Source organism: Saccopteryx leptura, chromosome 3 (genome assembly GCF_036850995.1).
Source record: "Saccopteryx leptura isolate mSacLep1 chromosome 3, mSacLep1_pri_phased_curated, whole genome shotgun sequence".
NCBI lineage: Eukaryota > Metazoa > Chordata > Mammalia > Chiroptera > Emballonuridae > Saccopteryx > Saccopteryx leptura.
This window is the reverse complement of record NC_089505.1, coordinates 248,266,664-248,278,985: the sequence shown is the minus strand read 5'-3', so window position 1 is coordinate 248,278,985 and position 12,322 is coordinate 248,266,664. Positions and strand designations below refer to the sequence as shown.

Below are 12,322 nucleotides of genomic sequence, written 5' to 3'. Positions count from 1 at the left end.
TGCATCCCAGAGAGAATGGCCCACAAAGATTCCATTTGATCCCCAGACCATTGATGTTTCCCACTTTCAGTCAGACCCTTCCCTAATGCCATAACCCACTTCCTCTTCCTGCCCCAAAGCCACCTTGAGCAACCAGAGTAAGAAAACTCAGGCACCAGCCCACAGAAAACACTCTCAGTTGTCCTGGAAAGCATAGATTGCCTAGACTTTGTTTTCAGAGCTGACTACACGGTTTCCTTTGGCACAACTGTGCGGGTGGCAGAGTTCACTCCGGACGCCTGCCCCTCCCACCTGCGGTCCTGTGGGGGCCTTGCCCTGGCTTCCTGGTACTCGCCTCTTTTAGCCTCACAAGAGCCATTTGCATCTTGATATAAAGGTGCTTACGTTGCTGTGTGTTCCCTCAGGAGCACTTGCATTTTAAAGCCTATTTCTAATATAGAATGAAGATTTTGTCCTGTTAAAAAAATGGAAGAATTTTGGGAGCAAATGAAGATCCTTAAAGAGGGGTCTTATCCCCCAGTCTTACTCATCCTGTGCTATAGCTGACCCCAAATGGGTAATGTACTATAAAGATTTTCCCTCGGAGAGGCTGTTGGATGACCATTGGGGCAATATACATTATTCATGGAGATAAAAAAAAAAAGATTAATGCATATGACTGTGAACAGCACAGTAAAAAAAAAAATGCTTTAATGTGACTAACAGGGTGTCTTTGGATTTCAGAGAACAGATCCGTCAAGGCCTTGAGGAACTCCAGAAGGTCCTTCCAGGAGGAGACACTTACATGCATGAAGGATTTGAAAGGGTAATTTTAAAACAATTTCAATTCCAAATATCAAGTGTGACATGGAAACATCAACATAAAGATGGCTAATGAGATAAGACGCATGTATTAAGGGAGCTGAATAACACCCAGTGACAAGAGAGTAAAAAAATTTTCCCATAAACTTGTACACTGATGACGCTATCCAAATGGACTGAAGAAATTTCCTTGCTTCTTTCCTGACACTGATGAAAGGTTTCTTAGCTAATGATTGGCTGATACTCAGGAGTCATGCACATGCAAGTCCTCTCCCTTGCCGGCGTCACCTTTTCTACATGTTGCTTCAGTGATTGAGACAGAATTTCGATGACTTTAATGTTAAAATAAGTCCCCGTCTATGAAAATTAAGACTCTGACCCATGTTCACAAGTATGTTAGTTAAATGCCAGGGTGACTTGAGATGAATGTCACCCATTGAGGTGTGCGTGAGTCCTGGGTGGATGACATGAAGAACCAAGACTGAGCCCTGGCTGCACAGCCAGCACCAGAGCCCACTGCCCAGTGGGGCACTGGGAGTAGTATACAAACAGTGGCATATGACTAATGGCTCTTTCATGTGTTTTCCAGGCCAGCGAGCAGATTTATTACGAAAACAGTCAAGGTAAGACTATATTATGAATTACCATTATGAATTATTTAACTTTGTTTAGTGTGTGCCTCTAAAAGAAAAAGTACCTCAATAATTTCTTGTTTCAAAAGACATATTTGATATTACCTATAGCCCTTGGACACACACTTCATCACAAGGAGGCATAGAAAGATAACACGAACCAGGTCTGATTCTACTATCTTGTTGACATCAAGAAAAGTGATATAAAAGTAATTTGATCCCATTATGGGCTTCAGTTTTCAATGCCTGTGAACAGTTTTGCATGTTGAATTCATTAAATTAGTAAATACTTGGATGGATTAGTAAAGTCTTGGATTTTTATGTCAAATTTAACTTTCTTGTCCTTCTCTGGGTTCCAAGCCCATTTATTATTGTGATTGGATATGATATTAATATTAAGATGCCAGTTTGGTTTGAAATTTTCTTCATTTAAATTTTTAAAATGCAAGAAAAAGTACTTAATATAATGCTTAGCATGTAGAACTAATATTTATTAGTATTTTAGCTATTGTTGCTATTACTAGAGTGTTTTTCATGGACAACATTTATGTATCTGAGGCAAATCTTTTTTTAAAAACTGAATATTGCAGTGGGGATTTTTCTCCCAGACCTGTGGAGATATCCACTTCTGGTTTCACAATAAACAAAAAAACCAGATCCAGTATCGACACTAACAATTGCTAACGTAGATTAAGCATCAGCAATGTTACTAGAAGCCTAAAAACCACAGGAAGAATTCTAGCAGGTTTTGCCAACTGCTGTAATTCAGTCAGCTTGTAAACCAAGATCACTATTACTCTTCGCCCAACTCTTCAAGGGGTAGTGCATGTGGTCAACTACAGCAGTGGTTCCCAACCTTTTTTGAGCCACGGACCGGTTTAATATCAGAAAATATTTTCACGGACCGGCCTTTAGGGTGGGACGGATAAATGTATCACGTGACCGAGACAAGCGTCAAGAGTGAGTCTTAGACGGATGTAACAGAGGGAATCTGGTCATTTTTTTTAAAATAAAACATCGTTCAGACTTAAATATAAATAAAACGGAAATAATGTAAGTTATTTCTTCTTTCTCTGCGGACTGCTATTGGTCCGCGGCCCGGAGGTTGGGGACCACTGAACTACAGCATTTGAGAATTACCCCTGAACAGCCCAGGTGGTAGAGTTTGTTCACCGGCCCTGGTAAAAGCCACATGGATTATTCCTAGAAATAAGAGAAATTTGATTCACTGGAGCTACTCTTAGCTATCAGTCTGGAAACCATTTCACCAGGTTTGGCCATTTTTTGAAATAAGACAGAGAAACTCAGAAACCAAACCTACTTCCCCACCAGAGTCTGTCTCCAAATTTTTCTTCATGCTGGAATTGCTTCCAATCCAAAAGAAAAGTTGCTGATTTTCACAATATTGACCTTGGGTGGTAGAGCTTGTAAGAGATAGACTCTCAGGGCTGAGAGGGGGTTTCTTTGGTGTGGCAGGATGAACTGAGTGGCTCTGTGTTGTGTTGAGCAGGATACAGGACAGCCAGTGTCATCATTGCTCTGACTGATGGAGAACTCCATGAAGACCTCTTTTTCTATTCAGAGAGGGAGGTAAGCGATGATCTGGCCTGTGTCTGTCTGAACAGATATGGAAAAGGGCTTCTTCCTTCTGAAATGGGCTGCCGTCTTTCTACTTGGCCAACATGATAGTTGTTCTTAGTAAAGACCCCTGGATAAAGTAGTGTCTTATATGTAAAAAATAATAATAATTTATTTTTAGGGTGAATCTTCCTCATGTCTTATATATGGTAGATATTTTTCCCCTTTCAAAATATCTCTATATTATTCTATGTTGGGGGGATATCTACCATGTCTTTATTGAAAGTGTTATATTGCTCTAGCAGTTGTGAAATACTATACATCATTTTAAAGAATTACTTGAAATAGGTAAGAGCCGATCTTGGCAAAATCTATTAATCATTGAACTTCCTCACTCTAAGAACCAAGATTGAATGTTAATTGGTGGCAAAGTAAATTGTAATCTCTCCTTTGATACTTCTGTGTGTGTGTGTGTGTGTGTGTGTGTGTGTGTTCTCATAAAATACTCCTCAAAGCAAGTGAAAGAATTCTCCCTAAATGAAATTTGCAGTTTGTATAAAGAGATTCAGAAAAAGAAGTTTATTCAAAAATTTAAAAAGTAGTATTTATATTTAGGAAATCCTTTCCTTTCAAGTTTTAGATGTGAAAGCTATATGTATAAATGGCCCAAGGAAACCAGTTAACCATGGGGGTGTATTAAAGCCTCATTAGTGACAAAGGCTTATTCAGGCCAAACTAGAAAGAAACGCAGTAAGGAAGACAGCCAGTGAGGGAGGGAGATTCTGGCCTCTCTTACCTCAAGCTCTTGACTACCATTTAAGTTAAATTTAGCTTCTTCAGCAAGCAAGAAGTATATTCATTTATTCATTCATTCACTCAGTGTCACCAGAAAGCTTGGTGTATGCCAGGCATTTTGTTGGACACTAGGGACACAGAGGTAAGACATAGCTGCTGCCCTCATGGGCCTTACCAGGTAATAATATTCAGCCTCTTTTGAAGCCTCTGCTGACAAAGAGCATGAGCAAATTATGTAGGTGAGTACATCAGTCCCCACAACCACTAATTAGTGCCAAGGATAATTCACAATGGGAACCACACAAGTAAATGTGACAGGCAATCCCTGAACATTTGGGAAATAATAGAATTTCTATACTCTAAAGTTGAAACTATGTAATGGGAATGCAAAGCGGCTTATCTGGGTGCCAAACTGTCAAAGTAAAAGCCCTAATAAGGAAATAACTGAAAATAAAATAAACGATAGCTGTCAGACGCTTAAAATAGGGGTTAGAAGAGAAGAATTTTAGGTATGGCACATAGAAACTTGGAAAAATAACTGGAGTGCCAATGCCAATAGAGAGAGGGGTTCTGAAAAAGAAAGATAAAACTCTAGATGTATAAAGAAAATGAACCTTTCCATTTTTGATAATTCTATATAAAGCCCAACTGGGGAAAAAGTGTCACAGGAATTGTTGCAGATAAGGCTGGGACTAGACTGTGTCTAAAAGTTTGCTTTATCTTAAAGCCTCAAGAAATATTTCTAACATATAAGAAAAAAGATATATATTTCTGTCCCTTTTAAAATTCAACATTAGTCACAAGTGGGTTTGAGTGCTAACAGAGAAGGGAGAAAGAACACAATTCAAATCAATATGCACAAACTAATCGTCTATGGCAGGGGTTGGGAACCTATGGCTCGCGAGCCAGATGTGACTCTTTTGATGGCTGCATCTGGCTCGCAGACAAATCTTTAATAAAATAATAATAACATTAAAAATATAAAACATTCTCATGTATTACAATCCATTCATTTCCTACCGCTCATGTTCATGCTTGCGGGTGGCTGGAGCCAATCACAGCTGTCCTCTGGGACAACACCAAATTTTTATTGGATAATGCATAACGTACACAGGTCGTTGTATGGCTCTCATGGAATTACATTTTAAAATATGAGGCGTTTATAGCTCTCTCAGCCAAAAAGATTCCCGACCCCTGGTCTATGGTATGTTTACTATCAATTATTTATTAAGCACCTACTGTATATACCAAAGATTTCCAATTATTGTTTCCTATTCTGAAACACATAGAACCTGGAAATCAGTTATCAGAGCCTTTCATAAATCAAATATTTCATAAAATTAAGTCAAAACCTAGATTTTTTTTATGCTGCCTTCTGAATACATAATTGTAGAAAAGGTCATGGCATCATCTTCTCAAATATGGACCATAATTTTCATACCATTAAACCAGAGTATTCCATGGCAATGAAAATGGCTTTATTCACAAAGGCTATTGACATTCCTGAGCATCTGCATCATCCTTGACCTTGTGTGAGGAGCTCTACATGTATTATCTCATTTAATCTCCCTAACACTTTACAGATCAAGGCCAAATGTCAAAACCAGGTATATCAGTTTCCAAAGGCCACATCCTTTACATTATACCATACTGTCATAACAGAAGGGGGAAAAAGTGTGCCAATAAAAATTCATCAGAGCCTGACCTGTGGTGGCGCAGTGGATAAAGCATCAACCTGGAACACTGAGGTTGCTGGTTTGATACCCTGGGCTTACCTGGTCAAGGCACATATGGAAGTTGATGCTTCCTGCTCCTCCCCACTTCTCTCTCTCTCCTCCCCCTCTGTCTAAAATAAATAAATAAAATCTTAAAAAAAAAATTCATCAGAGAAATAGAAAAGATAATCATTTCCCCAGAATATTTAATATGACTTACCTAAGCCTACAGTTTCTCTTTCCTCCCTTCATTTTTCAAAGACTATTGTTGTGGCTCTTTCTCAACACTTCTGATTAGCCTAATCACTCCCCTTGTGTCCATCATGCATTGCATTAGAACGGAATGTTCACTGGAGTATCAGCTCTTTGGGGACAGGGATTTCATACACCATTTTGGTACCTGGCACACAGTATGTGTTCAATAAATACCTGATTATTGCAGTTAGTCTGGCTGTTCAAAAAAAGTATGTTTGCCACCGTGTCTCTTTCTAATGTCTTTCCTTTCATCACCCCAGGCTAACAGATCCCGAGACCTTGGTGCAATTGTTTACTGTGTTGGTGTGAAGGATTTCAATGAAACACAGGTATGACCATGGATTTCCTCCAGTTTGGGAACCTACCAAGCTGCGAGTGACTCAGTACAGAGGGTACATCAGCAACATAAATACCCCTTAGAATATTTTTTCAGGAATGCGAAGCAGGAAGGGAATTATTGGATGAGTAAAGAATGTGAAGCCATTTTTTAATGCACTTGGGATATTAGCACAGATCACCCAGGCAGCATCTTTCTTAGTAGATGCTAAACTGCTTAGGTGCCAAAAAAGATCTGACTTATTGGTGGTTGTTTTATTTTAACTTAATGTGATAAATCTGATTTTTTAAAATTTTAATGGCAAACATCCCTTTTTCCCCATTAAATGTGCATTTTAAATACAAAAAAAAAGATCAAAAGAAAATAATTGGCAAGTGAGCAAAAAAAAAAATATGTACAAGTATACAAACTGTGAAAATTTGCTAACAACCTAAATGAATATTACTCAGTGTAGCTTGTAATTTGTTTGTTTTAATAATGTGGGACAGTGCTCATGATGTTGTTAAGTGAATAAAATAATATTACAGAATGTTAGGAATAGTATGAGTCTACTTTTTAAATAAATATGTGTATATTGAATAGAAAATCTGTGAAAGACTATATATAGATACATATCCAATAAATACAGAAATGTGATGGATGAATGAATGGACGGATTATGCATAACCTTTTTACAACTTATTTTAACAACCTGGGTTTTCTGAAATTTCCTAATGACTAGGAGTTACCTTTGCAATTCGTGAAAATCGTGGCCCTTCCCGTGACTGTGGCAATCACAGAAATGCACAGAGATGTGGGGGTGGAAGGGCCCCAGAGCAGCTGCTCCTTTCTCCAGCCCTTTAATCCCCAAAGCAGGAGCGGCTGAACCCACTGCCAGGGCCCTTTGCTCAGTGAGCAGCTTGGGTGAAGATAAGGGTCCTCATTCATTGCCCTTACCCAATACGAAAGCTTGAATTTCTTTTTTTAAAGTTACACTGAAAGGAAACTTGAGTTTGTTTGGTTCGAATACAGTTGCCAACAGAAATTTGGGTGAATGGGAGAAAAATGAGCCAATGGCCTGCCCCCAAATCCATAAATATATCAACTCAGGCCAAATGTTCATCTAGCTGGGCACATCTACCTCTGCTCCCAAGGAAAAAAGTATTAAAACAAATGTAAAAGCTGGAGTCAACCCTCCAGGCTTGCTCCAGGGAGGCCGCTGGTAAACTCATTATTTTGAGGGTTTTTCAGTGAGGCCCCTGAGCCCAGATAAAGCCTCAAGTTCCTCAGGGTTCTAAAAGGAGATGGAGTCCCCTGACCCCCGGTGGCTTTCCTCAGTTCTCCAAGTCCAAGCTTGACACCTTTCCATGTGTTGGTGTTTGTCCTCAGCTGGCCCGGATTGCGGACAGTAAGGATCACGTATTTCCTGTAAATGATGGCTTTCAAGCTCTGCAAGGCATCATCCATTCAGTGAGTAGCACTTCTCCTTTGAGACTGGACATCCGGGCATTTTCTGGCCCTAATCCGCTGTAAACACCTCAATTCCATCCTTCTGAAACCAGTGTTTTCCTACTTGAAAGAACATTCTTTTGTATATCTTCATTTCTGTCAACCCCGCTTCTGCCTCCTGCCTTTCGCACATATTTCTTCTTTCCTTCTCCTCTGCCAATTCTACTCTACAATGGAAAGTTAAAAATTGAAGGGAACCCTGCTCTGGCAGCTAGCCAAACTTCAGGGAGCCCCCAGTTCTCAGACTGGAGAGACTGCCTGGCAGTGTGCACTTGGCAAACCTCGGCTTTCCCAGCCATGACTGAATGCAAGCTGCCTTCAGAGAATCTGCAGGTTCAACCAGCATCCCATGGCCTTTGGAGGCACTTTCAACTGGTGCTTCTCTACCTTGGTGGCCAATTAAAATACCCCACAGCGGGGCTTTTCCAAGATCTTCCCAGGTGATTTTAATGGAATCACTGCTTTAGACTTCTAATCCTCAAATATTAAGGCTTCAATGTTCTCCAGGGTTGGCACAATCACTGACCCACCTTTCTATCTCAACCTGTTTGTTTTTTTTATCATCCCTTTACCATCAGTGGATGGGACACTGGCTTCCAGGGCCTCTCTTTTCCACCTTCCATACACAGGCCATGCCCTTGGTCTACCTGGCACGTTGGATGACGCTGGTCTTTAAAGCCTCCCCCAGAAGGTCAGTGTGGGTGCTGCACCTGCAATGAAGCCCAGAGACATTGCAGCCTCTGCCTTTAAGTTTTGGGACCAGGCAGCCAGTGGTTTCTCCAGTTGGAGCTTAGCCAGACTCCAGACTTGGGATTTAGGATGCAAATTCAGAGCTCATAGGATCGCTGGCTTCTTAAGATGTCAAGGGACACAGCCATTATCAGCCAGGGGCTCAGGACCAGCCCGGCTCCCCCAGGCTGACCCTGGAAACCTCCAACATGGATGCGCCTTCATGTTCCCCCTCCCTCCCTCCAGGGTTTCCCAGCAGAGTGAGAAGTAAGAATTTTGGAGCTGGTCAATCCAGAGTTTAAATGCTGGCCCGGCAAGTTACCATTTAGAGATTCTTAGATGAGTTATTTCACGTATTTTCTTATTTGTATAAGGATTGATGATAAGACATATAATAGATTTGTTTAAAGATTGCAAAAGATAACATTGGTGAAAATACTTAATATTCTTCCAGGCACACAATCAATGCTCAAGGCATATGCATTATTTCCTCTTCCATGTCTTTTCACTGTCATCTGAGAAACACTAATGTCAGATTACTCCAATCCTCTACATTTTCTTGATATACATAAAAATCACCTGGGAATCTTGTTTATAATTCTCCTTCCCAGGGCCTATTCTCAACAGCTTCCTTTGTAGTCAGTATGGGATAAAGCTCAGGAACCTGCATCTTTTAAATGTGCACTTTATATAAATGCTCCAGGTGTACTTTTAGAACATTGATCAAAGTAACCTTTAGTTTTCAAATTTGTGTAAAGTAGTCCCACTTTAGGTTGGTGATTCTTATCTTAAATGTGTGCAGATGACAGTCATCTTCTTCAAAATGCATTTGTTTGCAAGGAACAGGAACTGACTCAAACTCCCTTAAAGTGGAAATAATTGAAAGGATAAAGGAGTATCAGTTCCACTCATGGATCCCCAGGTGAGGGGGCCTGGCTGTAAGTAGTTTCTGGGGTCAGTGTGGCATACTTGACAATATAAGCAACAAGAAGTGCAATAGCCATGTAAAACAATACCCAAATGGTGCAAGGCATGGGTAACAGCAGGACTGGGGCCTGATCATGAATCCTTTGGAAGCTCAGAAATGGACGATTCATGGCTGGAGCCTTTATGAGAAAGTGGGGCCACCAAGGAGGGGTGATGGGAAGCACCAGACAAGACATGATATGACCTCAGCCCAGAGCAAAGCATATTCCAAGGACAATAATAATATCTATCCATTTGTGGGAAAGTTTGAGTAAAAGAGTTGGCAATGACGGGAAATAAGCTGAGAAATTGGGTTGGAAGCAGATTGACAAGAAACCGTGAAGAGGCTTTAACTTCAAGAAAGTGGGTGTAATCAATGACTCATTTTGAAGGTCGAGCAAGTGATATTTAAGAAGAGAATCTAATGGCAGTGTGTATATAGAAGATAAACCCAGAGACAGGAGCTCAATCATGAGGCTCCCTCAGAAGTCCTCTCTTCAGATGGCTAGATTCCGAACAGGGACATGTGCCTGCATCTTTTAAGAGTTGATTCCTCCTCAAATACTTTGAATCTTGTTTTATCCACAACATAAATTGCTGTTGTCCTTAAACATCTCAACCTTAGCCACTCACCCAAGCTCAGCCTGAGCTCAGAAGTTTATATAAGGCTCTCCTCACCCCCAAATAGAAACAACTCCAAAGATTTTTAAAGAAATTTTAGCAAAAATGTCTCCCAAAAAAGGGGAAAAGCATAATTTGAGACTCCAAACTTTTAGCTGAATGATAACATTCTTACGAGCTTATATCTGGGAGTTATGCTAGTGGTTTTGATCCTTTCAATTCTTGAAGCCTGTATTGCGGTAGTTGTTAATTTGTTTGCTTGGACAGAGAAGCAGGCACAGCACAGCAGGGCTCATCTTTCTCAAGCCAGACATGAATAATTATGGCCTAAAAGTTGGCTGTTTTTAAGAAATAGGTTCATTTCTCCTCCTGGATACTGAAAAGAAGGCTCTCATTTTTACCTCCATCTGAAGCTTCTAAAGCAACTTGCCTCCATGGATGTTGTTTTGTGGCTGATTACTTTCTCATAATAAAATAGAACTGAGCTTAATTATACAAAATAAAAGTGCAGGGCAGCTTTCAGTAAGCTCAACTGGTTTATAAAGCTCTCTGCCCATAATGGCCTATTTTTAAGAGGCAGGGGCTAGTATTTATTTACACATCAAGTATTCATTAACCTTTTATGGTGGAGTCTGGCCATTCAGTTGCAGACAAAGAGATTCTGTGCTGGTCGAGTTTATCACCTGTGAGAGGGACACATAAAAAACAAGTAGACAAATATGTATAATTGGAATTGTGATATATGGTATAAAAGAAATAGTATACTACAGTGCTGAGGTTGACAGAGAACCCAGGCTCTTCTGAAGAGACGTTCTGGAGAATGAGATGGAGCTATTCACTGGAAGAGTGTGGGCGGAATGTGCCCAGCAGAGCCGAGCCCTGGGATGCTGCACAGCAGGAAGGAAGAAGGTGGAGAAGGGTGGAAGATAAAGTGAAGAAGCAAGTGGAAGCTAAATCACATGGAGCCTTGATACCATGGTTTTTACTGGAGGGACAGTGGGAAACTGTAGCCAAGAGTGAAGTCTGACAATAAAACATTCATGCTTGAAATAAGACTTTCCGGCAGTCTAGAGATCGTGACACTTTATCCTTATCCCTTTCAGAAAAATGGGTAAATAAACACTGAGGATCAATAATAATTAGGCCTGCGAAGAAGAAAAATCACTATGATTTATTGAGCATTTTCTCTGCACCAGCTCCTCTGCTAAGCACTTCCAAAACCCCTCTCTGAAGAAGCATTCATTAGCCCCATTTAACAGAAGAGAAAATTGAGGTGCAGAACGGTTGGATTAACTGCCCTCAGTCAGCCTGCTCAGAATGGTGGAGTGGGGGATTTGAACCCAGGTCTGGCTATAGAGTCTGTTCTTACCACAATAAGCTGTGAATGTCTGAGGAGATGGAAAATCTCCACTGAATCCCAAGGATTCATCAAGTCCCCAGATTCTCCGCTTCCTCATTCTGACTCCTGCATTTTGGTCTTTTCATAGTTCTTCAACTTTCTCTACTTTAAGGAAGAAGTCTTCATGTGTCAGATTTGTAAAATGTGTTGTTTTTCAAAGTGCTCTTACCTATTTTCCATTTTAGTCTCCCATCAGTGGGACAGAGGGAAAAAGCAAAAAGAAATCAGCAGCTGTAGATAACTGATCTGGGAGCCAACCATTGTTCTTTTATCCTATTTCATGTTATCCCATTTAAAAATCATAACAGCCTCAGGACGGAGATACTCTTATCCCCATTTACAGGTGGAGAAACGGAAGCTTAGGTAACCTACTGAAGAGCACCCAGCTCAAACAGGGAGAGCGGGGTTAGAACCCAGTTTCATGACTCAGGTGCCAGTGGCTCCTCTAGCCTCATTGCCTTAGGAAAGCAAAAATAAGAAATGTCACCATTTAGCAAGTTCTCATGTGCTAATCACTGTATGAGTCATTTCACACAAACACCCAATTCTCATGACCATAATTTAATGTAGATGTTTTACTCCTACTGAAGCAGATACTCTAAGGACAGAGAGATCAGCTCCCTTGTCCAAGGGCACACATCTGTGGGCTGGGATCCAGAACAGATCCAAGTCTGTCTGTAATGGCCATGAGGAGAACAACCACAGTGTTCTACTGAATAATGTGGCCTGGCCAGAACGCAGCTCCATTTCAGAGAAGGAGACACTGACAACCAAAATCATGAAATGGCTCTACGCAGCTCACCCAGTTACAGCTGAGGCGAGACCAGAACCCGCGGGTCTGACCTGAGTGCACCCTGGGTGGGTGGGAAAGCGCTTTGCCTTTCACTACCCGGTGGGGAGCATCGCTGAGAATCCCATGTTCTGCTCAGGGTACACTTTTCTATCACATGAAAAGCTGGCAGCTTGATACAGGCTAACAGGGATGTGTTTCCCTCCACACTTGATC

At 40.9% G+C, this 12,322-nt stretch overlaps 1 protein-coding gene across 1 annotated transcript in view; it reads left to right on the top strand.

Annotated features, from left to right (window-relative positions):
* The window catches only part of ANTXR1 (ANTXR cell adhesion molecule 1), a 245,495-nt gene that overhangs the window by 50,823 nt on the left and 182,350 nt on the right, over positions 1 to 12,322 (top strand). The window contains exons 4-8 of the mRNA XM_066378086.1: positions 724 to 805; positions 1,391 to 1,424; positions 2,944 to 3,023; positions 6,037 to 6,105; positions 7,482 to 7,562. Coding sequence (XP_066234183.1) covers positions 724 to 805; positions 1,391 to 1,424; positions 2,944 to 3,023; positions 6,037 to 6,105; positions 7,482 to 7,562 — 346 coding nt within the window. The remainder of the gene's footprint in view (positions 1 to 723; positions 806 to 1,390; positions 1,425 to 2,943; positions 3,024 to 6,036; positions 6,106 to 7,481; positions 7,563 to 12,322) is intronic.